The sequence below is a fragment of the Aplidium turbinatum genome, chromosome 17 (assembly GCF_918807975.1).
Source record: "Aplidium turbinatum chromosome 17, kaAplTurb1.1, whole genome shotgun sequence".
In the NCBI taxonomy this organism is placed as follows: domain Eukaryota; kingdom Metazoa; phylum Chordata; class Ascidiacea; order Aplousobranchia; family Polyclinidae; genus Aplidium; species Aplidium turbinatum.
This window is the reverse complement of record NC_137488.1, coordinates 8,270,242-8,295,873: the sequence shown is the minus strand read 5'-3', so window position 1 is coordinate 8,295,873 and position 25,632 is coordinate 8,270,242. Positions and strand designations below refer to the sequence as shown.

At 38.0% G+C, this 25,632-nt stretch overlaps 1 protein-coding gene and 1 non-coding gene across 2 annotated transcripts; one reads left to right on the top strand and one right to left on the bottom strand.

Moving 5' to 3' along the window:
* Positions 1 to 3,252: 3,252 nt before the first annotated feature.
* Positions 3,253 to 3,364, bottom strand: LOC145787017 (U6 spliceosomal RNA). Its single transcript, XR_014291345.1, has one exon. It is a non-coding gene; the product is annotated as a U6 spliceosomal RNA (small nuclear RNA).
* A 9,819-nt stretch (positions 3,365 to 13,183) lies between these two features.
* LOC145786467 (S-adenosyl-L-methionine-dependent tRNA 4-demethylwyosine synthase TYW1-like) lies at positions 13,184 to 25,632 on the top strand. The gene is made up of 14 exons (XM_082598130.1): positions 13,184 to 13,326; positions 16,963 to 17,157; positions 17,638 to 17,823; positions 18,290 to 18,408; positions 18,812 to 18,926; positions 20,238 to 20,356; positions 20,828 to 20,925; positions 21,042 to 21,156; positions 21,490 to 21,656; positions 22,238 to 22,365; positions 22,756 to 22,941; positions 23,297 to 23,408; positions 23,876 to 24,045; positions 25,070 to 25,632. Exons 1-14 carry the CDS (start codon positions 13,237 to 13,239, stop codon positions 25,280 to 25,282), a joined length of 2,013 nt encoding a protein of 670 aa, XP_082454256.1. The 5' UTR covers positions 13,184 to 13,236; the 3' UTR covers positions 25,283 to 25,632.

The window sequence follows — 25,632 nt, the reverse complement described above, 5'->3', positions numbered from 1 at the left end:
TGTTGGTTACAACTTTATTGTCCTCTGTATGTAGTTCGGTGATAGTATTGTTTTTACCTCTTTTCGTTTCAAGATGAAAGAATCCTTTGCTTGTTTTCTCTGAATCGTTTTGAGGTATTTTACAGCGAATTTGTGCTCCTCTTTGCGTGTTATTGTGAAATTGTTCAATAACATCGGTAAATTTTGCTCGATCAGATACTAGGTTTGGATGAAATTCGTCTTCAATCTTAGAGTTTAAGATCTGGAGTTGTTGGTTTGCTGTGTCATATGCTTCTCGTTGCATCGTTGCAAGTTGCTGTGAGAGCTCTATCAGCTTATTTTTAAGTATTTCTTTTCCTTTATCCCACCATTCAAGAGTATTTTGAAAGTTTGGTTTTCTTATTGTCCAATTGGTCCATGTTGTTTCTATTTCGGATATTACATGTTGATGTTGAAAGATGGAGTTATTTACTTTATATGTGTGTTGATCCCATTTTATCTGTGTGTGATAGCTTAATGATAAGGTTGGTGCATTATTATGGTCTGAGTACAAATTTGTGTGATGTGTAATGTTTTCAAAGTGCTTCAAGGTATTGTTGTTTATATATATTCTATCTATTCTTGTTTTTGCTTTGGGTGTGAATATGTATAGATTGCTTTGTGTGGATGTTTGTATCGAAATATGTCTATTAGTTGAAAATTATTTAATAGTGTTTTAAATGTCTTTTTGTCGTAGGTGTTTGAGAAGGATTGAGGGTTTGCAGTATCTAGAGGGTCTGTGATCAGGTTAAAGTCACCAAGTAGTATTATTTTGTCATCATTCCATTTTTGTAAGTTTGTGGATAGTATTTCTGATAGTGATGTTTTGTCTTTATGATTTTGTGGAAAGTATGCATTGATAATATGCATATTTTCACCATTAATATTGATATGTAGTTGGTGAAGGTGGTTGTTCTTTAAAATAGTATGTCTGGGTTGACCCTTTTGATATATTTCATTTTTTAGTATTATCATAGTTCCTGCACGAAAGCTTGGAGAATCAGGGAATATATGTTTGAGAAAAGTTTTATGTTATAAAATTTTTCCCAATTTTCTAATTGTTTAGGTAAAAGTCGATGAGTTTCCTGAATAGCTAAGGCAGAGAGTCTATGAAGCTTAAAGAATTTTATAATGTTGGTAAATTTTTTGGAAATTCCATTTATATTGATTGAGCAAATTTTAAGCTTTTTAACTTGCATGTGACAAGTTTGACTCTCTGCCTCAGAAAGCATTTCACTAGGTGTCAAAAGTATGATACACAATCACATTAGGCTATATTATAGGCTATTTAACACTATGATTATTATTACCTTTTGTTTTTTTCGGTTTTTAGGCGATAAAAGGATTCAATAAAAATTCGTTTTAAATATTATAGTTAGTAAGTATTTTCGTTGTCTCTTGGCAGCTCTTCTTCTTTGTTTGGTTCAAGGGTAGATTTTTCATCGTTTTCTGATGGCGTGAGAGGGTTTTCATCTGTCTGATTCTGGGATGATGTGTCAATCATCAGAGGCATTATGCTTTGTTCTGAATCGGAGGATGAGTTTTTTGAGTAGTTTGGATCTATTTTTTGGGTCTTGTTTTCTAAGGGCGGACTATCTTCAAGAGGTCGCTTATTAGGTCTGATGTAGGTGGATGTTGGTGAATGGTGACTTTCAGGTGCATTTCTTGTTTTAGATATCGGATGTCTTTGTTGATTGTGTGTTGTTTTCTTTTTCTTTTTCTTCCTTCGTGTGCTTTTCTTTTCCCATGGGTTTGATGCTATGTCAGTGGACTCTCTATCTGAGGATAGTCCTTCTGTGTTAGGGCTTGTAGTACCACTTTCTGTTTCGGCGTTTCTTTGTTGAGTTAGGAGGGCACGTTTTGGGCATTCCGTACCTTGATGTCCTCGGTGTTGGCAATACCCACACAATATCCTCATGGGACATGTTGCATCGAGGTGGTCTAGTCCTTTGCAGAAGCGACAAAGATGACGTTGAGGAGTATTATTCATTTTTTGTGTTGTTCGGCATTGTTGGGCTGTGTGCCCCTTCTTTTTGCATATATCGCACTGGGCGCAATCTGCTGCCCAATGACCTCGCTTTTTACATATTCTGCACAGGGGGAGATGCTCCTCTCCTGGCTTTGTGATATATATCCATATACCGTGTACTTTGATTTTGTCTGGGATGTTTTCCAGGTTTATGTCCCTTAAATGGATATGGACATATTCGTTTTTTACGTTTGGGAATTTTTTAAATCTCCCAAGAAAGATTTTTTCGGGTTTTCCCCATTTACAGTCGTTTGCTATGTCTCTTGTTAGTTCTACCGGCCACTCTACTGGAACTGGGTACAGTGTTACTATGTCACAGGGTGGTTTGGGCTTCCATGCTGTGACTGTTATTGTAGCTCCTTGGAATTGATATGCTGTCGGGGTTTGGTGATCTATAGCTAGTTTTTCCAAGTTTTTCTTTTCTGCTTCGGTGTGTGTGATAACGAATTGATGTTCTTTTAGGTTTAACGTGCGCACTCCTTCAAGTCCTTTAGAATACTTGCTTAGAAAGCCATCTTCCATGAAGAAACTAATAAAATTGTCTATGCTCAGCCAACCTTGGCATTCAGCTTTCACTATAAGTCTTCTTTGGAAGTTGTATGGCTCGCTTGGTATCATTGTTGCGAGCTATACTATAGCCTACTGCTTTAATTCTCAGATCACAATTGTATGTACGAGTATTTGTTAAATTTTCAAAGCAAAAGTTAAATAGTTTGTGGTATTATAAACTAGCACTTGCAGGTTTTACCACGTTGGCAGTGTGAACGCTGCTGGCGCCCAATTAGTTACAAAAAAACTGCCAACCTTTTCGAAAGAAACTGCTTAAGGCGTTTCTTTCTTTTTTACATCAACAAAATACAAGTTTTTCCTTTGCATACGATTCCACCGACCGACCAATCAGATTGTAATTCTAGGTGGGGGTCGCTTAAAGTTATTCCAATGCGATGTCCAGTGGTTGATTAAAACGTCTGTTTTCGAATTTCTGTGAGCATAGGGTTGCTTATTTTAAGTTTGCAAATGTCATGTAAACACTAGTGTGCGTTTCACCGCTATTGTGTTTTACGAACAGTGTTCTCTTCATACAAGTTTCTGTTGGCAAAATAGGTCGGTGTGCCAACTCAATTTATAATAAATTGGCAAAATATTATATAAATTTAAAGACTTTTTCTGATTGTATTATGACAACATTTAGCTTTTTTTTTTAAAGAAATATGGAACGCTTCACGATTATGCGTGTCATCCTTGCGCAGGGACCATGCTAATGTTCTCTGTATCGTTCCAATTTTAGTATATGTAGCCTACTGCCGAAGCAAGTACTGCAAAATGTTGTTAATCAACACATTCTTGCCACGCTGATAAGCACCGCAAGTGACAGTTGTCTATAATAAAAGAAAGACGGTTTTATAGACTCTCACAAAAAAGGATGAAAAAACAACTCATTGCTTTTTTAGAGGGAACACTGTTTATGAATTACGATAGAATTACGATTTTTCGGTGATTTCCACAAGCGTTTGTTTCATGGTGCCTACTGCCTAGTGTCTTTTTCCCTGTTATTGGAGCCTACTTTTCGCTGATATGTATGCAGGTCACTATTGTTGCCTGCAGTGGCGGCTCGTGGTCTCAAAACATGGGGGGGCTGCATCAACCAGTAGGCTAACCTAATATAAATAATTATAAACCTGTACCGGACTGAGTTATAAATGCACCGAGTTAGGGTTAGTAACACAGTAACATGTTCTTTTAATTGGCTGTCGTTTAATGTTTTTATCATTTAAAGTAAACTTTTGATAATGGCTTGAATTTGGTCAAGTTTAGGTGGTCACCAGATGGAGCTAGTAGCCTACTATTTTGGGACTTGGTATTAACTTAGTTGGTTAGATTTATGCTTGTGCTTTCCAAAGATAGCAAATTTGTTGAAATTGAACAACAAATGAATAAATGGGAGACAATTTCCTTCAGGTGTTTTTCAGTGCATTTCCACCTCGTACTTCCTCCTTTATAATGGTCCATTCCAACCTGTGTGACGTATGATGACGTCATCATCCCAAAAGGACGAATTGTGAAAGAGCACCAATAATTACAGTATTTGGCTTTACTTCACATTAAAACTTGTTTGTCTCAGTGACTTCTCAAAACACAGATCAAGTAAAGTAACCTACGATCCCTTCACCTAATCACCGATAGCTTCCACACGCTTACCCTAAAGATTTACGAGAACCAAAGTTGGAATCCCTGACCAGGGTCTGTTCTATTTGCAGTCCCTACAGCGCTTGTTCAGTGACGATAGAAAACTTTTTTCTGAAAAACCTACGTCATAAAAAAAAGAACAAGCAACACCGGACCTGCAGAATTTGCAGACCCAGAGTTGCCAATTAATTTTTGTAACACAATTTTTTTTTTATTACAAAAAAATATAATATTAAGAGTTTTTTTAATTCTTCAAGCGAAATAAATTAAAAAAACATGGCAAAACTATCTATATGTAATATAATTCACATATGCACAAAAATGTTGGGGGGGCTGCAGTCCCGCAGTCCCTTATGACGAGCCGCCACTGGTTGCCTGTATTGCGATGTGTCAAACATTTCCTTGTTTACTGAAATTGTTAATTGCAAGATATCATTTGTGAAGCGAAGTGACAACACCACTCTTGCTTGGCGATGAATATTCTGATGAAACCGCTCGCCTGGCTATAAGTGCGCCAAACAAGTGGCCTCGTTTATTAGGCATTGTTAAAAAAGTCAAAAGTGTGGTAAAAGGAGCTTGGCCTGGCAGTAGCGTTGTTCGATTAATTTTGTTGCTGCGGTATTCTAACATAGGCCTACATATGAACAACATGTAACGCTTGGTACTAGGTACGAAATGCGCTCTTTTCTAGCATAAGAGTCAACCTACATAAAATTTTATTAGTGCGGCCCGCCACAGCTCTCCTTAGTGCCAAAGTGGCCCGCATGCAAAAAAGGTTGGTGACCCCTGGCCTACTGTATGTAGGCCTACACATTACTACGCTACATAGCTTACAACAAGAATAACTGGCAAAGGCAAAGTAATGTACTACATAGCCTATAACATACAGAGTACAACATCATGCAAGCAATCACGGTCGGAGACCAAATATTTGAGTTTGTTTAGATACTTATAGGCTGCACTGCTCATTGATTGATTGAATCTTTATCCTCGGACTGGGAAAGCTTCTTGCAGAGCTTAATCCTGGCAGTTTCGCATACTTGTATTTGTAGAGGCTTTGAATCACTGACGCAGGCCCGGTCACCGAGATTGACGGAGTGAAGTTTCCGATTGTTGAAGTCTTGTTGCCGGGTAAGCCTGAGAAGTTTCTGATTTGCCCCAAAATGCAAGACTTAACTAATATAAATTAAAGTGTTTACAAACGCCTTCAACACTGCTTGACTAAAAAAACTTCACACTACGAAGCCAAGTCATTGTTTACATTTTACATGGAGGGACATTACCAACCTACCTACTTGCTTGCTTACATTACATTCCTGTTCTGACCCGTAATTTACAAATTTCTCAGTAGGCCTAAGTTGTTTTAACTGATTCTTTCTTTTTTTCTGCAAGACTTCAGTCTCCACGTGAGACTCTAGCGTCAAAGGCAGTAGTGCGATATACAAACAAACTCCAGCTGACTGAACAATAGATGACACTGTGACACAACACTAGAACAATGGGCAATTGGAAGACGTCAACATTTCGCAGTTTGACAAAAAAAATTGCAAACAACAACTAAAACATTAAAAAGTATGCGTTGACGCTATGCGCTAAAAAACCGCGAAAATTTTTCGGCGCAGCCTCAAGCGCAAACTATCCAAAAAAATGTGGCCGCAAACGTTAGCGCAAACAAAAAGTCTACGCCGCAAGTATGCGGCGCATACGTACATCTCTTGGGACCAAGTCACCAAGGGTCTAGAAAAAGCAGAAGCGACAAAACGCAAACAATGGAGCAAGCTCGAAAAAAATGTGTCACTAAATACAAGAATTTTTGCAACACTCTGAGAAATTAAACAATAAAGGAAATGTAAAAGAATATCAAAAATCAAATCTTAAAAAAACAAACTTGTCAGACATTTCAGACAAATGCCATGTTGATCGGTCGTGGTGCGTTATCAAGAGTGATGGTGGACGTGGGGGACACAACTTTTGATACGTGATGTTTAGCTCTTCAAAAAGAGCAAGGTAGGCAAAAAAGAAAATTCAAATCAACCACCAATCAACTTTATCAACGCAGTGTCCAAACTGTGAAGTGTGGTGCTGGCCATTTGCTATTTCTTCAATGGAAACTCTGATAAATTTCATGCTTGCTTAGTTGCTTTAGATTTGGATTTTGGAGGTGCACAAGAGTCCCAGGCCAATTTTGAAGCATTTAGGAGACGGAATCTAGGCTTTTGGTCGGAGTGGAGCTGGAGTCTGAAATTCGTGGCAAAGACAAGAGCTGGGGTCTGAGTTTTTTGCTAGTTTATACTTTTAGCGTACAAATATTTACACCATAGACAGACAATCAATAACAACTTAATAACATTGAATTGCATAATTCAAAATTAATACAGAAATGAAATAGATACATAATTTCAAACGTTTTCGACAAAAATATATTTCATTTCTGTATATATTAATTTTGAATTAGCCTATGCAATTCAATGTTATTAAGTTGTTATCGATTGTCTGTCTATGGTTTTTAAAAAGTACCTCTCTACCAAAGCTATAAATTTACACTGTATATACTTCGTGCGGTTGTTATTTTGAGCACTATTATGTTTTTATTTTCCAAGCACTAGCAGTCCTTTTTTTATCTCAAAGTATGTTTTTTATTATAGGGGTTATAAGGTATAAGTTACGATATAAAAAAATCTGGACTATGGTTTGCGTTTGGAGTTGAAATAGAGATTGAAGTCAATAAATATTCCAAAAACGTTTAGAGCAGGAAGTGGATTTGGAGTTACAGACATCAAAGTGGAGGAGGAGTCCAGAATACATGACTCCGTACACCTCTGCTTTGTCTTTTTGAAAGAGAGATTTGACTGCTTTTTGCGGGTGCAACCTAATTCGTACCATGAACAATTTGTACCGTCAGTTCGTACCTTGAAAAGATCGAGGAAAAAATTTTAAAAAAGCTGAAGTCGCTAATCGCAGTTTCCGCAAACATTTTAAAAGGGTTAGGGTATCGGGGATGGAACCTAGTTCGTACCCTGAACAGTTCGTACCCTGAAAAGATCGAGAGAAAAAATTAAAAAAAGTGGAAGTCGCTGATCGCAGTATCCGCAAACATTTTAAAATTTTCCCCTTGAAAAGATCGAGAGAAAGAAAGCACAAAGCCGAAGTCGCTGATCGCAGTTTCAGCTAACCCTAACCCTCGCTCATCGCAGTTTCCGCAAACATTTTTCCGCAGTTTCCGCTAACCCTAACCCTCGCTCATCGCAGTTTCCGCAAACATTTTTCCGTAGTTTCCGCTAACCTTTACCCTAACCCTAGAGTAATCTATGCTCTAACCCTCGCTGATCGCAGTTTCCGCAAGCATTTTTTCGCAGTTTCCGCTTACCCTAACTCGGCCTTAACTCTAACAATCGAGTAATCTATGCTCTAACCCTAACCCTCGCTGATCGCAGTTTCCGCAAATATTTTTCCGCAGTTTCCGCTAACCTTTATCCTAACCATAGAGTAATCTATGCTTTAACCCTAACACTCGCTAAACATTTTTCCGCAGTTTTCGCTAACCCTAACCATCGAGTTTGTTTGCGGAAACTCTGATCAGCGAGTTCGGCTTTGTGCTATTGAACTGCGATCAGCGACTTTGGCTGTTTTTAATTTTTTCTCGATCTTTTCAGGGTACGAACTGTTCAGGGTACGAACTACCGTCAACCGGGGCAACTTTGTTCTGCGGGGTAACTTTGTTCTATTGGGGTAAGTTTGTTCATATATGACAACATAATGGAAAATTAAATAGACATCAAAAACAGAGACTAAAACATAATGGTATACTAAAGAGACAATAAGCAGGTTGATTTATTGCTTTACTGACGTTTCGTCCACCTTGACAATGCGCATCCTCAGCGATTAACACACAAAATAAAATTTACAAAGTTATATACCGCAGTGCGGTGAAACGCAAGAAAAAATGAAACACACATTATTTTAAAGATTGGCCAAGATGTGTGAGCGGTTATTTTCGACGTTAAATTACGTAAAAACTTCCAATAAATATAAATTCGAGACGAAAATTAAATTACAATAACGTTTCCAACTGTGTTCAAATAGGCATGCAGCCTGCCTGTCAAGATAATAACGATTTATAAGCTTTTGGTAATAGATTTCCATTGTTCCGGTTGAGTACATTGCAATGTTGATGAAGCAACTTTCTGCCATGGTGCGTTTCACTTTCATCAGATGAAGGATGCAACTAGTGCTAGAAACGATAATTGTCCTGATGAGCATTCAAACTTTTCAGTTTTCATACTAAAGAGAATCAAAATTTAGTGAGATAAATCTGTGTAACGCTCAGGTATAAGCTTCATTTTTAAGTTTATTTTTATTTTCAGGAGTGTATATAGACTATAATCGATTACGGTACTTTTGCTTTGAAAATGGTTCGATGCTACAAGAGGAAAGCCGGTAGCAGGAACTACTGCACCGGATATACAGAAGACGCATTGCAAGCTGCTCTGAATGACGTCAAAACTAACAAGATGTCGATTCGAAAAGCAGCAAAACAGTATAAGATACCATTTGGAACTTTGCGCCACAAAGTAAAAGGACTTCATTCGGGAAAGATTGGACGCCCACTTAGACTCTCTCCCGAATGTACAGCGCAGATTTTGGAGTCTATAAATTGTCTAACAATATGGAAAGTTCCACTGACCGGGTCCGATATTCCCTTGCTTATTAAAGGGTATTTAGATCGTCGTGGTGTTACAGATAAAGTCTTCAAAGATAATCTGCCAGGAAGTGATTGGCTGAACAACTTCATAAAAACACATGGTTTAACCAAACGCATTGCCGATAATGTGAAAAGTAACAGAGCAGAAATCTCAACGGACACCATCAACAACTATTTCGATAGCCTGGAGAACACTATAGAAGGAATTCCACCGGAAAATTGCTATAATTACGACGAAACAAACATAAGCGACAATCCAGGTTCAAAAAAAGTGATTGTACGTAGAGGGTTGAGAAGAGTGGAAAGAAAGGTGGAGCATTCCAAGCAATGCATCAGCGTGATGTTTTGTGGCAATGGCAAAGGTTCTTACCTGCCGCCCATGGTCGTATATAAAGCTCTAAACCTGTATACAAACTGGACCGTGGGCGGCCCTTCTGGAACAGTATATGAAGCAACAAAAAGTGGTTGGTTCGATTCTCGAACTTTCGAGGAATGGTTTATGAAAGTGTTTGTTCCAAACGTTTGCAATGGAGATCGTGCATCAAGTCCGATACTATTGATAGGGGACAACTTGCCGTCGCATTTCTCTACGCTGGTGATAAATGAATCTCTAAAAAATAATATCATCTTTGTGACCATGCCAGCAAATTCGACACATTTATGCCAACCATTGGACGTGGCGGCATTTGCTCCAATTAAAAGATCTTGGCGTCGAATTCTCGACCAATGCAGAAGCGAAACACGTTCCAAGGGAACCATTCCGAAAGCACAGTTTCCAGGATTGCTCAAACGTCTGTATCAAACTATTTCATCATCAAATCTTGTTGCTGGATTTCGTGCATGTGGAATATGTCCACTGGATCGTAACCAGGTGCTGAAAAGGTTACCTTCAACCTCAGCAACCAGAGATCCTGGTGGTGAAGGTACTTCATCTGCTTTGAATGAGTCTGTACTTAGTCTACTGCAGACTCACTGTGGCTTGAACCAACAACCGACTGAAAAAACTCGCAAACGAGGAAAAAAGATTGTGCCTGGAAGAAGGATTGTATCGTTGCCAACCCGTGATACTCCTACTTCACTCAACCATGAAGTATCTACTGATACACATGAGGAAGAATGGGTGTGCAACAGCTGCAATAAAGCATGGGAAGAAGATGGAGACGACCGTTGGATCGTTTGTGATGTTTGTCACAAACAGTACCATCTTCAGTGTTCTGGTATCGATTATGAAACTCAAGATTACTATTCGTATGATATTGAAGGAACGGAGTTCCAATGTGAAAAATGTTAGAGGGACATTATATGAACCAGTTTTCTGTGGACTTGATGATCAACTGTTGATCTTAATATGTTGTGTTTTGTAGACTACTTAATTTTTATTGATTGCATTTCATTAAAATGTTTTTTTTAATGCTTTTGTTGATTTTGTTGAATGCTTTTGTTGATTGATAAAATGCTTTTGTTAAAACAAAAGCATTAAAAATACATTAAAAAGGCTGCTTTCTTCAGTTATTGAACTCATTCAATTAAGGTAACGAGGTCCGAATAGGCTAAGAGGAGCTCTCCCTCTGCGGTGCTGTGCTCTACCTGTCATCGTTCATGGGCTTAATCGCTATGTAGCCTATGCTAGGGTAGGCTGAAGTCAGTCCACTTCCACTCTTTTCAAGTGATAGGCTATATGGTACCCCTGTATACCTCACGTCGTGATAGGAAAGCATTGCAATATGCGTTTGCAATGATGAACCGTACCGTTACAAAACATACGCTATCACGCATACCGCTGCATATCGCAAATGTTATTTCTATGTTAGAATGTCACGCTCCGCACGTAGCCTACGCATTTCTTTTATTTATTTCTAAGTTAATTTAATTCCATCATATCGATTTTATTGAAAACAACAATAATATCATTAAGTAAATAAAAAGAAAGTGATGCTTCTTGTTTCCCTTCTTCGCGTTGCTCCAGAGATACCGGTTGGCCTACATCATCTTTCCAACAATTCTTTGCCATTCTTCGATCACCAAGAAGATATTATCTCAAAGATTGGCAGCAACTGCAAATAAAGTTACAAGTAAAATAGATATTTTAATGATGTAATATCACATGCAACAATGGTAGTTGCTAGTACCCCTACCCAACCCTTTTATTGCCTTAAAATTATCATCCAACTATTCTATAGTGATCACAGTAGTCCCTTACGCATTTCTAAATAATGTACAGGTTTCTATTTTCTGATGCAACGAACAAAGTTGCCTCAAAAGGCAGGTTACTTTGTTCACCTAGAGGTTTCAAGTTAGTGATCAAAGTTGCCCCAACGATAGGGGTAACTTTGTTCAGTAGAAAACTAGAAATTGTGCCGTTATGTCACTAGGACGACGAACGCAAAATTTTTTCTTAGATAGGTGGGACCTGTAATGTTACGTTTAGCATGGCAACACTTTTTTAAATTTTGTTCAGAGGAAATTAGAAACCGAAAACCTTGAAAACTGAACAAAGTTGCCCCGGTTGACGGTAGATTGCACCCGGGTATCGGAGTATGGATGCAACCTAGTTCGTACCCTGAACAGTTCGTACCCTCAGTTTGTACCCTGAAAAGATCGAGAGAAAAAATTAAAAAAGCCAAAGTCACTGATCGCAGCTTCCGCAAACATTTTAAAATTTTCCCCCTGAAAAGATCGAGAGAAAGATAGCACAAAGCCGAAGTCGCTGATCGCAGTTTCCGCAAACATTTTTCCGCAGTTTCCGCTAACCCTAACCATAGACTAATCTATGCTCTAACCCTAACCTTCGCTGATCGCAGTTTCCGCAAACATTTTTCCGTAGTTTCCGCTAACCTTTACCCTAACTCTAACCATAAAGTAATCTATGCTCTAACCCTAACCCTCGCTGATCGCAGTTTTCGCAAACATTTTTCCGCAGTTTCCGCTAACCTTTTCTTTACCCTAACTCTAACCATTAAGTAATCTATGCTCTAACCCTCGTTGATTGCAGTTTCCGCAAATATTTTTCTGCAGTTTCCGCTAATCCTAACTCTAACAATCGAGTAATCTATGCTCTCTAACCCTAACCCTCGCTGATCGCAGTTTCCGCTAACCTTTACCTTAACCATAATTTATGCTCTAACCCTAACCCTATTTTTTGCAGCAGACAAAATAAAAGGTTTCTCTCTCTCTCCTCGCTGATCGCAGTTTCCGCAAATATTTTTCCGCAGTTTCCGCTAACCCTAACCTTCGAGTTTGTTTGCGAAAACTCCGATCAGCGAGTTCGGCTTTGTGCTATTAAATTGCGATCAGCGACTTCCGCTTTTTTTAATTTTTTCTCTCGATCTTTTCAGGGTACGAACTGAAGGTACGAACTGTTTAGGGTACGAACTAGGTTGCACCCTCGGAGTATCGGTTAGGTATCGGTATTCACAAACAAACAAACTCAAAAGATCAAGAGAAAAAAATAGAACATCGCTGATCGCAGTTTCCGTTTTTCTGCAGTTTTCGCAAACATTTTAAAATTTCCGGTAATGATCCTTAAGAGTTTGCCGAAGTCGCTGATTGCAGTTTCCGCAAACATTTTAAAAGGATTAGGGTGTTTCCGCAAACAAACAAACTGAAAAGATCGAGAAAAAAAATAGAACATCACTGATCGCAGTTTCCGTTTTTCCGCAGTTTCCGCAAGCATTTTAAAATTTCCGGCAATGATCCCAAGAGTTTGCCGAAGTCGCTGATCGCAGATTCGCAGTTTCAGCAAACATTTTAAAAGGGTTAGGGTTGATCGGAGTTTCCGCAAACATTTTAAAACTTCTGGTAATGATCCTAAGAGTTTTTGTTTGTTTGCGAAAAATTTTACAATGTTTGCGGAAACTGCGATCAGCGACTTCGGCTTTTTTAAATTTTTTTTCTTGATCTTTTCAAGGTACGAACTGACGGTACGAATTAGGTTGCATCCTTTAATGGTGCAACTTAAGGTACGAACTGACGGTACGAATTGTTCATGGTATGAATTAGGTTTTTGCATCCTAGATTCCAAGGGCTTTTGTTTATGAGGGAATTTCTGTCTAGAATTTGTTCCTATTTTGAAGTTAATGAATGAGTTCGAAGCATTGAACGTTAGACTTAATCTATTGTATACTTTATTATTATATATGTTAGATCTATTTATGGGGAGTAGTACATAAAATCACTGTAATCAGAGTAACCTTAACAGCCTGTTTCATCCTTTGTGGGATTATCAAAAGGTTCTTATTCAGATTTTGTCTTGTTTACTTTGCTAGATGATGTTAAAATACTATTTAATAGACAAACAAAAATGATTTGGATTGAAATTTTGATAGCAGTTGTAGCATTTATACTGACACATTTGGTGGGACTTTGGTGGAAGAAACGTGCAAAAAATCAGGTAGGATGTAAATGCTGTTTGGCCAGTTTAATAAAATCAAAGTGCAACTCTATTAAGTAGGCTGTGTTTGTCTTTGTTGGAGAGTTACACACAAGCTGCATAAATAAGGGAAAAAGTAATTAACTAATTAGGCTATATCTCAAGAAGTGTGAAAACTAAAACGCAGTTGGCTATTTTTACCATGTATATATTGTAATTTGTGAATAAAGCCTTTGAGGCTAAATTCCTATGTATATATACAACACACCTGAGTCAGCCCTCGAAATTAGCTTCCATATACGACGGCAAAAACATTGCCGTCGCCAAATCAACAAACTTTGGATTGCGGCAGCAATTGCCGTATGCTTTAATCAAACAAAATTTTATGCGCTTCATCGTGTGTCACACGACTGTAGCTTAGAGCATCAGGCAAGCTATTTTATGCACTGACAATGCTCTTGTGAACTGTAAAAAGTTTGCAACCTTACAAATACTGGCTTAATTGTTACGCAAAAGTTATTCTTTCATCGACTGCTTATATTTTACCGGTGTGGTTGCGAATATAAAAAGTGGTACAAAATTGGATAAATGGTTCTTCGGCAGTAAAGAAAAGTAATGCTTTCGATCATATGGCATCGCGCGTTCATGAAAGGGCAGTTTTGCGTCTTCAAGTATTCCAGTGACGATGCGACAACTTCATCCTCCGTTGATTCCGATTCTGACTACAGTCGAAATCGTTTAAGCGCATAGTCAATTTGTCAAGCTTTTTTATGCGCTTAAACGGTATATGCGCTTAACCGTTTACATTGTTTGACAGTATCCTATACGTCAATACCGAACGTTTATCTAACGCAAAAGCGTGAAAACAGACCGCTGGACTTTTTCGATGAACGAAGGCATTGAGCCTTAATACGTAACCCGGAGTGTTAGGAGATTTACAGAATATTCTAGAATAGTACTGTACAACCGAATTTCAAATAACGGTACTACTTTGTTTGGCTGTTGGTCAGCGAAGTGTGACGCAGCAACAACTGTTCACGCGCGTTCCTCGTGGCTTTCGGGTAGCTGTCGTAATCACCCAACCGTAACGAATTCGCTTCAGCGAGCAAGAAAGAAAATTCACTAATCATGCGATTTAGATTTTCCTTAGTCTTGTGGTTCTACAGTTCGTACTGCGACGTAATGATACTTGTTTATGATGTAACAATCCATAAATGAAATGTGGTCTTGTGATTCATACAGCACTGTACTCAAATCATAGAAGAGAAGGCCTTTTTTCGTGCGGTTTTACTTTATTGTTTAAATCATGTAGGCGCTAACTGTCTGTCTTGAGGTGTTATCTTGAGCAACTTTGCTTTGCCAAAGGAAATATGCGGTTAAGTGATAAAAGTCTACAAATCTATCAAGAATTCCTAGTCGCTTAGCCGATTTATGCGATTAATCATTATGCGACTAACCGTTGAATTTTCTTCACAAGTGAATGGGAATGGTTTGGGATTATGCAATGCTATGCTCTAAAGCAGGGGTTCTTAACCGGGGGTAAATTTACCCCCTGGGGGTAAATTTCACCTATCGAGGGAGTAAATTTACTGAATCATAAATTCAAGCAAACTTCATTTTTTCAGTTATTAAAAAACTGGTAGTGTTGCACTCGATTTTGATTCAAATTTATGCTTAATATAAGTTTTCGTCTTTTTCTTTTATCTCCACGCAAGTAGACTACCAGTTTCATTTCAGCACCGTATGTTTGCTACATTTTTACTGTACACAGCCTAATTAGGACTTCGACCACAAAGTGGATTGCAACTCTGCTAATTGCTAGCAACTCAAAGTGGTTTGTGATCAGATGGGATCAGAACACTCTGTTCTCCTTTATCACACCGAAGTTCGGTGGCTCTCTAGGGGTCTTGTTTAGAGTCGAGTTTTCAAACTAGGCCTACATGGTGAAATCAAGAGTTTTCTTCGAGAACGCAAATACCCGTTGAGCTTGAGTAAGCACTTTGGCGACAACAAACTTATTGGTGCATTGGCTTACTTGACAGACATTTTTTCAAGTTTGAACCAGCTCAATATGCAAATGCAAGGAAAAAGTGTGATCGTTATAGATGTACTGATAAAAATAAAATTCAGGTCTTTCAGACAAAATTAGATCTGTAGAGTAGAAGAGTTCAAAAATGAATTTGCGCAAATTTTCCAACATTTGAGGATTGGAAAGTCAGTAGAAGTCGCAACGAGATTTCTGACCTGGAAGTCGAAATATGCCAGCACTTTGTCGCCTTAAACGAGAACTTTGACGGTTACTTCGAAGGTAAAAGTTTTAACAGTAGCCTACTGCTCTTTGGATAACTTATCCCTTCGAAGCCAAGTTAGAAAGTATTGCTGACGATGATCTTTGCAAAGATGAATTGATTGATTTTTAATGTTCAACAACGCTTTGTTCCAAATTCTTATCGTGCAATGGTGACTTTTCCAAGTTTTGGTGTGGACTATGGATTAGTCGAAGAGTTGCCTGCGCTGACTAAGCGTGCATTTGAAGTTATTTTACCTTTTCCAGCTACTTATCTGTGTGAAGCAGGGTTCTCTTCATTGTTGACTATTAATTTAAAACAAAACATCGATCTCGCTTAGTTCCCAAAGACGACATGCGAGTAGCTCTTTCAACGACTGTTTTAAGAATCTCCAAAATTGCTCGTGGAAAGCAAGCACAAAAGTCTCACTGATTGACTATTGAAATTGCGTGTCAGTTATTAATAAAAAGAAAAAAACTTAAACATTCTTGTGTGCTTTTATCATAGTTATTTAGGACATTTGAGTAGACATTATTTTTCACAAGACCCCGTCAAGAACAATTGTGTCTTCGGCAAATAAACAGCTTGTTTTTGATATTTGCCAAGGTAAATCCAGACAAAAAAGGATGTTTTGCATTTCTTCGCATGGTTGACTGGACACGATGACATCATAAGAGGCCACCAAAACGGTGGGGGTAAATTTTACTTTTTTCATTCGGCAAGGGGTAAACGGGACAAAAAAGGTTAAGAACCCCTGCTCTAAAGCGATTTATGCTCTTAACCGATATGCGACTAGCCGATTTCGACTGTAGTTCTTTATTGTGCCGACATTATGTGAGTGTATACGTCAATCGAGGCATTCTTCTTGCAGGGAGCTATTGATTTGTTACCAGTACCTGATTGAGCAATTAACGTTATTTCATGATAATTCAACGTCGCTAGATGTTATATACAATATACAACACACCTGAGTGCACAACTGCACATTGACATCAAGCATCTTGGTAAAGTAAACCGGGAACATTGCCTCAGAGGCTACCATATTTTCACATGATATGGTGAATATAGCCTCTGCTAAACTAAAAAGAGCTGAAGTGATTTAGATTAAAACACTTCCTCTAGCAACAATGCTGATGACAGGTCTGTTTTCGATGGCAAACTGTTTGTTCAAGTGATTCCAAAACTGAGCACAAACTTTGTGCTCGATTGAATAATTCTAAAACCATAAACTCATGTGCTATGGTTTTCTTTCTTGACCATTATGGTTATTTTAGCCACTACAAACGTTTGGAAAAAGATTCATACTACGGCATCTTATAATGTTTAAAAGTTAATAACAAGGTAAGAAAGTATAAACATTTTTATGCAGAATGTTGATGCTGCAGAAAACACTGAAGGAGACTCAGCGAAACTCAAGCAAGTTCATATTTTTTATGCCACTCAAACTGGCACAGCTAAACGATATGCCAATAATCTCTCTGAAGCTCTCACCTGTATTGGAATTACGTCTCAAATGAGCAATCTTAAAGACTTTGACCTAGAAGATATGTCCCCCAAGGAAATGGTGATCTCGGTGTTTCAAAATTTACAAATTTCTATGTTGTTGTATTTTAAAATGTATACCTGCTGGGCATAGAAATGGGAAGGTTTAGTCGAATCTTGTTGGCTTATACTTTAAATTCTTGTAACCAAAATCAGATGTGATCTAGTTGCCCTCGAGCATGAACAATAGATACCAATGCACATTACTTGAACAGTTTTATCCTGTATACATATTGTCTTTCCAGGTGCTGGTTTTAATTGATATATATATGTCATGTCTTTTACTATTTGTAGAATGTCTCACAAAAGTGTGCTTTTGGCTCAAGTAGACATGGTTGTATTGCTAATATAATATGTATATACAAATTCTTTTTAGTGTTTTCAAAGTTAAACTGGTAGGCTACATACTTATGTGGACATTGTGATGATGATGTGAGGTGGTTTAAATGTTTTGCATTGGGTCACAGTGTAGATAGGTAATTGTGAAATGTATCTTCAACAGGGCTGCATTTTTGTGTTCATTTTATCGACATACACGGACGGTGTTCCTCCAGAAGATTGTCGTTGGTTTTACAAATGGTTGCAAGACTCTTCCAATGACTTTCGAATTCAAAAATCCCTTTTAATGGGAATGAAGTACACTGTTCTTGGTCTCGGCAACTCTCTTTATAGCGATCATTATAATGTAGTAAGTTACAGTGTTTCAAGCAATACATTTGTGTAAGATTTTGTGATTATGAAACCAAATTTCAAGGTTCTTAACTAAGAATGAAGGCTTGTTTTACTCTTGTCTTTTTATATTTCAGCAGTTTTATAAATTACGCTTGAGTGAGCAACTGTACATTTGTACATTTTACTTAATGATAATACCTGTTGTACCTTTTTAAATGATTTGTTTGAGCTTTATAGCCTACTGTATCAAGACTCCTAGCATATATCAATACTGACAGAAAAAGTTCTTACAAGTTCCATTTCATTAACTGAGGTTGAAATATCATAATAATATACTAGTTGCAAGTTGCGTTTCGGCGCTTTAGACATTCCGGTGATTATTGGGCTTAGAGAAAAATGGTAGATTTGGTTGCACATACAATGACTGCTAAAAGAAGGCTAATTTAGTAATTCACATGTTAATGGTTACGGTCTATTTTCAGGTGGCTAAAAACGTCGACAAATGGCTCCATAAGCTCAGCGCTTCAAGGTTTTTGCCACTGAGTGAAGCAGATGCAAACGTTGTTCAAAGTGTTTACGGGAGTCAAGAAGCTGATTACAAGTAAGCACTAAACTATTGCAAATTTGGTTTGAAATTGAAATATAAGCTAATCAATACTAAATGTAAAAAAAATTATGCAAAACTTCCTTACAGGTAGTTTCTCGACAGTCGATTGTAGCAAGAATTGACAGCGATAGACACCGTGTTTTGCCCACGAGGCTGGGCTCGTCGGTATAGCACCACTAATTTTGCCACAAACTATTAGCCACAACGGCTGCCGAGAAACATATCGTTGATTGAATGCTCTAAACGGCTAGCGTGGAAGCTACACCGTTATAGTTAGCGAATTGCAATTGCTTGCCGTACCAGTGAGTACTCAGCCTTGTGCTGATAGCCTGGAAGAATGCTCCCTTCTTCACACTTTCCTACTAGCTTACATATTTTATGAATTTTTTGTTCTTAGAGCATGGGAAACCAGTGTAGTGGATGTTATCAATTACTTGCTGAAAAAGGAACAGTCTGATCCAGCATGTGATTGCCAAGCAAAAGGAGATGCTGACAAACCGTGTTGCCAAACTGTAAGTCACGTAATTGAAACCATAAACCCACACATGTTCAATGTAAAGTAACGGTAGATGAACAAGTGGGAACAAAATTATTCACCATATGAGTGAAGTGTCTAACTTATCTTTTAACTGCGTTTGATTTAAATTAGATCAAAATTCTTCTTCCAGGCTTTGCGATTGAGCACGTGGTGATTGTGTTGTGGTAATTATGGTACACGAGTTAATGCCGCGGTCCGAATGACGCGATGCCTAGGCCGCAAGGCACGAATGACACAAGACCTGAATGCCGCAACGCTGGAATGATGCGAGATTTGATTATTTATTAACTGTTTTTGTGAATACGGTAGTAATTTCATTTGTCACGGTAGCAAGTTCATTTTTTATGCAAATAGAAATATTAAAATCGTTTTTTGCACTTGACGAAGTAAAGATGGGAGTTGGTTATTTCTCACTAAAAAAAAAGGATAACATTTTTGGATTCAGCATCGAAAAGTACACTAGGACCCGTCAACAGTTTGGCAAGTTGGCAACCTTGAAATTTGCGTAGCACAGTGTTATTTATGTTCACATCGAGGTCAAGGAAGACATAAATTTTCTTCTGATATCAGAAATTATAACCAAGAAGTTTTCTGTGACGGAATAAGCAACTAAAAAAATGTGTGATTGATATAGAAATTTCTATTTTTTTCGCCTGCTTTAAGCTATGTGTCTGTTGTTTATTAGCCTAATGAAGCTGTATGATAAAAGCAAAACTAGGGTACTGTTGACAAAGGCGAACCACCTACTCGCGCAGGTATGCATAATTGCATATTGCATAAGCATATATACTGGCGAATTGAATGCACAGTATTTCACTTTCGTGACAATACTGAAGGAACTGCAGCCTACTTCCAATAATTAGTTTTTCGAAACCTGTTTGCTGAATTTAAAAAAAATCAAAAGACCTTGTCTAATCGCGCATATATGTCTTCACCTTCGTCTGTTGTGATTTTTTTTCTTGTTGCGCACAGAATGGTCCTGTTTTAGTACAGATGCGTTTATTGGATAGTGGGTAAAATTTCACTTATTTGTTCTCATATTTTCGTTAAGAGGAAAAAAACATTTTATATTTTTGTTTGTATAAAAAATAAAAATTAAAGTTGCTGCTGTGACAAATAAAATTACTGCTGTATTCAGAAGAATGATTAATTTTATTACATCAAATCTCTCGTCATTCATGTCTTGCGTCATTCGTGAACTGCGGCCTAGGGATCGCGTCATTCGGACCGCGGCATAAAGTTGCGTATCCTGGTAATTAGCTCATAAGTAGCTGGATTTCCCCAGAATGGAACTGTTCAAGATGCGGAGAACAGTGAGAGTGATGATGATGGTGAAGATAGCGATGGACTTGTGGATGTGGAAGATGTTGGCCAAGCCATGTCAAACTATCCTCTGAAGAAAAGGTTTGTTTTGATTCAGAATCTTTTTATTTTTTATAAGCTTTGCTTAACTTTTCAAACATGAATTCACCGTCTTTCAAACTATTTTTAAATTCAGATCGTCATTTTTAAAATTTAAACCTAACAACCAGACGGCGTTTAACATAATAACATGAAAATAAACTAGAAATTACGAACGTTTTCGGCCATACTCAATTACTCATGTTAGCCCTTTTCAAGTAACCAACTGACTGATGTTTTTCATAAATTGAAATAACAGTCAGTTGGTTACTTGAAAAGGGCTGACATGAGTATGACCGAAAACGTTCATAATTTTTGGTTTATTTTCATATTATTGTGTTAAATGCCATCTGATTGTTAGGTTTTATTTGTCTATGGTTAAAAAAAGTCACCTCTCTAGTACCACAATATTGTACTTTTAAAATTGTCTTTGTAAGTATGTAAAGTGATTCTTTATCTATTTCTTTTCTACAGAAGCACAGCAAACGGTGGAAGTTTAGTTAACAGGAAAGCAAAGAAAGAACCCAGAGAGATGATAACGCCAGAGCTTCGAAAGAACTTGACCAAACAGGGTAAGATGACTGATTTGTGTCATTGAAATATTGATGTTTTATGCAACTTTTTATGTTCAGAAAATATGTACTGTCAATTTGAATGAAGCTAAATTTACATTGACTATCCCATCCAGGTTACCGACTAGTGGGATCTCACTCTGGTGTCAAGTTATGCAGGTGGACCAAGTCGATGCTACGGGGTCGGGGAGGCTGCTACAAACACACCTTCTACGGCATAGAGAGCCATAGGTAAGGTTCCTGTACGGTAGCCTAGATACAACTTTGTGAAACTGTCTGAATGTTGCGAATCCGTAATCATTAAACGTGCCACACCATAAACTCTTGCTATGGTTCTTGTGACTCTATTCTAGTGCGTGGCACTGTGTTTTTGATCACAGCGATCCTCTAGCTTTCAAAAATTCAAACGTATCATACTGGTCGATCTACATTGTAATTTTGAGTCTCAAGGAAATGTTTCATACTCTGCAAAACATCTCTTATTCCAACTTCAAAATTCGTAGGTCACCGCCGTTTAATTTCGAATAAAGTTAAAGTACTGACTGAACCAGCTATTGATAACAGATGCATGGAAACCACCCCCAGTCTGGCGTGTGCCAACAAATGCGTGTTCTGTTGGCGCCATCACACGAATCCTGTGGGCACCGAGTGGAAATGGCAGCAGGATTCTGCTGATGTCATCATTAAAGGGGCAATTCAAAACCATTATGACATGATAAAACAATTTAAAGGTATTTTTTTTTAATTATTTGCATTCGAAGCAAGACCTACTTCAAACTCGCTTAATATGTTAGCAATGGGTTACACCAAGTGCTCTCACAATACGTTTGATGATGAAACTGTAAAATCTTCCAACCTTTCCGTAATGAAAGTAAATAAAACCACACAGCTTCGGAAACCTGTATAATTAATTGATAAAGCTTTCGCCTCGCAAAGCCTGCTTCTGTATATTATTCAAATCATTTCCGCAAAAGATACTGAAGAAATCGCTTTTACGGTGGCGAAAGCTTTATCAAATTTTCGAACCTGGCTGGTTTTATTCACTTGTTCTGTTCAATTATTCGGTTGCATCCTAAATGAAGGATCCTTGTATTACTTTTCATTCTCAATAACATCGAGAAACTGGAAGAGAAATAGTCATCAGCGTCTAGGTCACTTCCGATATAGAATAATAGTAGTGCTTGTCTTATCTACGTTTTTCTCAAAAGTAGTCTAAATTCTTTTCACATAAGTTCTAGTTTCTTAAATTTATTCACCATTTTTGTAGTGGAGTTAATTTTCTACCACCTTGAGTCATCTTTGCAACAATTAGGTGTTCCCGGAGTAAAGCCCGAACGTTTCGCTGAAGGCTTCTCGATACAACATTGTGCATTGTCGTTGGTGGGAGAACCCATCATGTATCCAGACATCAATGAATTCATCGATATGCTTCATGAAAGAGTAAGTAACAACAGCTTCTGTGAGTGGTTCGTATGCTGTTTTTTTTTGCTCTCTGATGATTACGTGTGGACTATTCTACTAAATTCCGCTAAATCGAGCGATTTTCTTTGAGTGCACAACACATTGAACCAACTTTAAACCTGATCTTATGATTGGCTCGTTTGCTGATTTACTTCTCGGTTGGCATTGGAATTGTTGAGCTTTGCGATCTCATTTCCAAGCTACCTGCGTTTGATTGTTCTCACTGCAAAGCAAGTCTTTTGTTGTATTTTTTATGGGCGAAATCACTTAGTTATAAATAGACATACCGTAACTGTTATATCTGTGTATAGTTAAAAAAGTAACCTCTCTACCCAAATTATATTACTGAGTTATGGTTCAAAACTTCAGGGGATATCGTCTTTTCTGGTCACAAATGCCCAGTTTCCTGATGCAATCAAAAACTTGACGCCAGTGACGCAGCTTTACGTCAGCGTTGACGCCGCCACGCAGGACTCACTGAAAAAGATTGACCGACCTCTCTTCAAGGACTTCTGGCCGAGGTTCATTGACAGTTTGAAAGCGCTCTCGGACAAGGTATTTTTTTATAATCATCTTTATATTACGTTGCATTATTCTTGCTCAGACAAGGTGAGCAACTGCCATCTCTGCAAATGCTACGTCGGGAAATTGGTGGACTACTAATCAAAGATCTCTTAACTTCAGTTATGGTTATTAGCATTTGAGACTGTTGCGGTTCTTGCGACATCGGCTGTGATAAAAAAATTCATTTTTTGTGAGACCTCAACTTTGTTAAGTACCAACTGTGATAACCAACTGTGATACTGATAACTGATACCAACTGTGATAACTTGTTAAGTACCACTTAGTTTAGTGTTCAGGCATGTTCAATTGTTCATTGTTACTGTTGACAATATTATCAACTCCCCAGGGCCAGCGGACTGTGTATAGGTTGACTATAGTCAAGGCTTGGAATAATGAAGAGATAGAAGCTTATGCTGATCTCGTATCTCATGGAACCCCAGATTTCATCGAAGTCAAAGGTTTGTGCTGATGCTATCATGGTGATACCTCTCACGGTAATAGCTGGTTGCTCAATTAGTTAACTCTTTCGCGCCCAGCGTTTTTTTTTTCCCAGTTTGACTGAAAATTCCAGGCGGTTCTGCCGGTTCTTTTTGCACTGCTCGATTTATAATACAACTTTCCAAAACCTGATAATTTTTCCATTTTCAATTTTTGTTTCCGACAACTTTGATATTTTCAATCCAGCGACACGCATTTGCAAGCGATCAATAAATTTATAGATATTTTGTAACAAAATAAAGCACATTAACGAGCGTCAGTTTAAAATCATGCTGGGCTTTTCTCATCAAACAGCAAATTATTTTAAGATGATGCTGGGCCCAAAAAAGTAAAAAAAATTTGATTCCATTAATTTTAGTAATGTTTAAAAACTGCATCATTCCATTATGTTTCTTTGTGATTGCAATTTGTTATTTTTTTCATCCAGGGGTGACTTTCTGTGGCGACAGTAAGTCGAGTGACGGTCTCACGTTAAAGAACGTACCATGGCACGAGGAAGTTCTACATTTTGTCGGAATGCTCGAGAATCTTCTTCCTGACTATGAGATAGCTTGTGAGCATGAACATTCAAATTGCGTGCTCCTTGCTCATAAGAAGGTAAGCAAGCTGCCGCTTACCACTTTTATGTGGTGGAGTCTTTCTCTACCCGAACGTGGTGCCAAGTGTCACTCTTTGAGCTTGTGTTACAATTTATAGCACCTGCTAACAGTCCAGTGAAGTTTTTTCTTCATTTCACAAATTTGCACATTGTAATCGGACTAGAGGCCATCTCTCTTGGTACCAATCTCATAAGGCAGTTTTTTCCTACCTCTGGCATTCGCTAATTACTCACATTATCAACTACAATCGAACCCCGCTTGCCTGACCACCCACAAAACTGCATTTAAGTTTTCGCGCCAGCGGGTTTGTTAACCATCATGTTCGTAGCGCGTATATCCACTCTTTAAGTGTTGCCATGGTATATATTTAAAATAACCAAGTAAACCTGAAAAAAAACAAGCTCGGAATATGGTGGTTTTCTGATAAGTTACAGGTGATCTTTAAACATCGTTCTTGAGTGTGTCGAAGTCCTGTAAAAAAGTTACCACAAAAACCTGTAAGTTTTCGACAAAATTCTTATCTGGCAACTGTTAAAAATGTGGTTATTGCTATGACGTATTGGCACTCAACAATTATTCTGAAAACGAGAAAACACAAGAAAAGCCGAATATTGACCACAACTAGAAGACTCTCAATTTCAGTCCCAAAAACTAACCTTAAATTAAAAAAAGCTGAAGTAGAAAAACAAGCAGCTCAAAATATCAAAAAATCATACGCAAACTTCAAGAAACAAGCCCAAATTTGCCAAAAAACCGCAATATTGGAAACACTGTTTCGTTATTCACACTTGTCATTAATGTGCAGTTATATTCTCTTTTGTGTGTGCCCTATTTTTTGTTGCGAAGATTTAAATTTGCTATTTCGGACCAACTACCGGTAATTAGTGGCCGCCAACGAGGTTCACATGTATTTGTATATGTTGTAAACGTTTAATATCTGTTACTGTTGAAGCCTTGTAAAGTAAACACATTACACAATGTACTAATTTCATAAAACGAATAATACAAACGGTTTGTTTCAGTTTAAATCAAATGATGGAAAATGGCGGACATGGATTGATTACAGCAGATTCCATGAGCTGTTTCAACGGTATTGTTCCACCGGTGAAAGTTTTACAGCCGCTGACTACATGGCTGACACGCCCGCTTGGGCTGTGATTGGCTCGAAAGAACGAGGATTCGATCCCCAAGAAACAAGGTGGCGGCGCAAAGAGAAGGTCACTCAAGGCTGCTGAACGTGCAAGCAAGATTACAAGAAGTAGCTGGCCTTGAAGTAACGCCCAAGATGTATTATGAAGGTTGCTACTAGCATCGTCTGCCGGGTGGCATCGGTGGCAATTCTACAAATTGTAGATTTTTCGGTGGACTTAGCAGGCACTCTTAGCAGTGTCTTTGCATTTCCATACCACTGACGCGAACTTCTACTATGCTGGAAACTTCTGAAAGAAACGCATGTTTATTGCTTATTGTAAGAAGATCGTGACTAAACAATGAACCTCATTACTGAAGCGTTGCGGTTGATTTGTTTTTTACGTCCATGTAGCAATCATGTTTTACGTGGTAGGTGAATAAAATTCAAATGGGG